The 2,060-nt window shown below is 39.1% G+C and overlaps 1 protein-coding gene across 1 annotated transcript in view; it reads left to right on the forward strand.

Moving 5' to 3' along the window:
* Positions 1-2,060, forward strand: part of SMC5 (structural maintenance of chromosomes 5) — a gene marked incomplete at both ends in the record, with an annotated part of 23,189 nt that overhangs the window by 4,079 nt on the left and 17,050 nt on the right. The window contains one exon of the mRNA XM_010168622.1: positions 1,416-1,550. Within this exon, the coding sequence (XP_010166924.1) occupies positions 1,416-1,550 (135 nt within the window). The remainder of the gene's footprint in view (positions 1-1,415; positions 1,551-2,060) is intronic.

A 2,060-nucleotide genomic window follows, 5' to 3' on the forward strand; every position in this document is an offset into this window, starting at 1 on the left:
GCACTGTCTCTGTACCTTTACCTGCATGGTTCCTGTAGTTCTGCATCCCTGACTTTCCCGGCCCATCCCGGCATGCACTTTTCTCTGGTTATATCCCGTCAGTTCCTCAGGATTGGATCCTGTACTTGGTAAGCAAAGGGTTGTCTGGATTTCTTTCTCCAAAAACCAGAAAGCAGTAGTATGAAATAACTCTACAGTTGTAACAGAGACTGCTACTAGAGCCTTTTTGGTAACATCTGTGGCTGAACAGTTCCTTGAGCATAGCATAGAACTTAAAAAATCAAATTATGTAAGAGTAAAATCATCCTGATGCAAATAGCTCATAAAGGCAAGAAAAGGTTAAAGAATACTACGAGCTGTTTCCATATCTGAATCTGTTATTGGGCATGTCAGGATTTCTGTGCAGATAACTAAGTTGCCTCACAATTGCACCATAAAAGAAAAAAAATTATGGGAGATTCCTTCCTAAGACTTTCCTGGTTCATGTGGATCATCAGGCATGGTAGCAAAAGGAAACCTTATCAAAGCCTAACCAGCCATGGGTTTATTATTCTGTTCAAGGAGAATTGCATTCAAGAAGATATGCTGAAAAATGTTAAAATTTAGAAAGCTAATATTGTGGTAACAAATATTCTGGGTTGTTTGGTTTTTGTTGTTGTTGTTTTTTTTTTTTCCATTTACATCTTCACAGTATTTGTTCAGAGTAGAACTTGCTGCATACTCTGCCATAACTTTTGTGTTTAAAACAACTTTTTTTCTTTCGTACCTAAATATCTGTTCAGTTAGTATTGCTGTGTTGAAAGTTTTGTTTTATTTGCTCTCTGACACTGTAATAATGGCAAGCACGTCCTTTCACTCCAGTCTTGGTTTTGAGCTGTTCCTCTGCCTTGGACAGGAGCAGTGCTTCCTGATACCCTTGGCTGCCAGCCTTAATGTTAATTTCTACATTGCCAGATTTTGAGTTAATCATAGCATTTATACTGGGAAGTTGTAGCCTCAGCAGCCTGAGAACCAGTATTAAGAATACAGTGGAATAAAGCCTTTAATTGTCTGTACTAAACTGTCTTGTTGAGAAGAATGACCCAATTAAAAAATAATGAACCAACCAATGTCCTCAACAGCTACCCTCAAAAGCTGCCAAACAGCCAGGAACAGCTAAGGTTTGAGTTTAAATCATTCCAGAACAGCTCCAAGAAAACCATGTATGAAATCTTACAAATATTTAAGAGGGATTGGTTGCTACTCTGTGAGGTGGTCATCCTGTACTTAACTATGCCAGGCAGAACTGTAAGTCAGGTGATGTTCATGAGAAGTAAGCTCTGGTATTTAATCCAGTATTGCTGTGTTGCACTGTTCTGACTAATACTGTATTTTTGTAACTGTTTTTCTTTTTTTGTTTTGGTTTGGTTTTGTAGGACAAAGTTGGAGAATTTGCAAAACTGAGTAAGATTGAATTGCTTGAAGCCACCGAAAAATCCATCGGTCCTCCAGAAATGTACCAATTTCACTGTGAACTGAAAAACTTCAGAGAAAAGGAAAAAGAACTGGAGGTAAACTTGCACATTAGGGAGGCAGAGAGCAGTGACTATAGGGAAATTAGTGTAATAAAACTTAACGTGAGATCTTACAGAATTAGAAGGAGGTATTTATTTACAAGGTCTGTGGTAGGTTTATTTTACCAAATCATGCCCATCTTCTCTCAGAATTCTTTCACTCTGACACTCACATGCTCACAAGCACAAAGGCACGTTTGCAAGTGTTCCGGACGCAGAAGACCGGAGGTGCCTGTTGTCAAGTACTCGGTACTTCTCTTGGGTTTATGACTGGCAATGACTTTTCTGGACAGATCTTTTATGCCTTTTAGAAGTCATCAGCTGTTACAGGGTGGCCCTTTGTTTTAGTCTTGCTGACTTCAGCTTCCTTAAGTTATGGACAAGATTGTTGCCTGCTACCTGTTTTTCCTGGTTTGGAATATTAATTGACAAAGAGGAAAAGAGAGAGTGTATGGAGTAAGCGGCAATGTTGTTGCCATCCTGAATTTAGGACACAGGGTCTTTCCC

The sequence above is a fragment of the Antrostomus carolinensis genome, unplaced genomic scaffold, assembly GCF_000700745.2.
Source record: "Antrostomus carolinensis isolate BGI_N321 unplaced genomic scaffold, ASM70074v2 scaffold30925, whole genome shotgun sequence".
Lineage (NCBI taxonomy): Eukaryota > Metazoa > Chordata > Aves > Caprimulgiformes > Caprimulgidae > Antrostomus > Antrostomus carolinensis.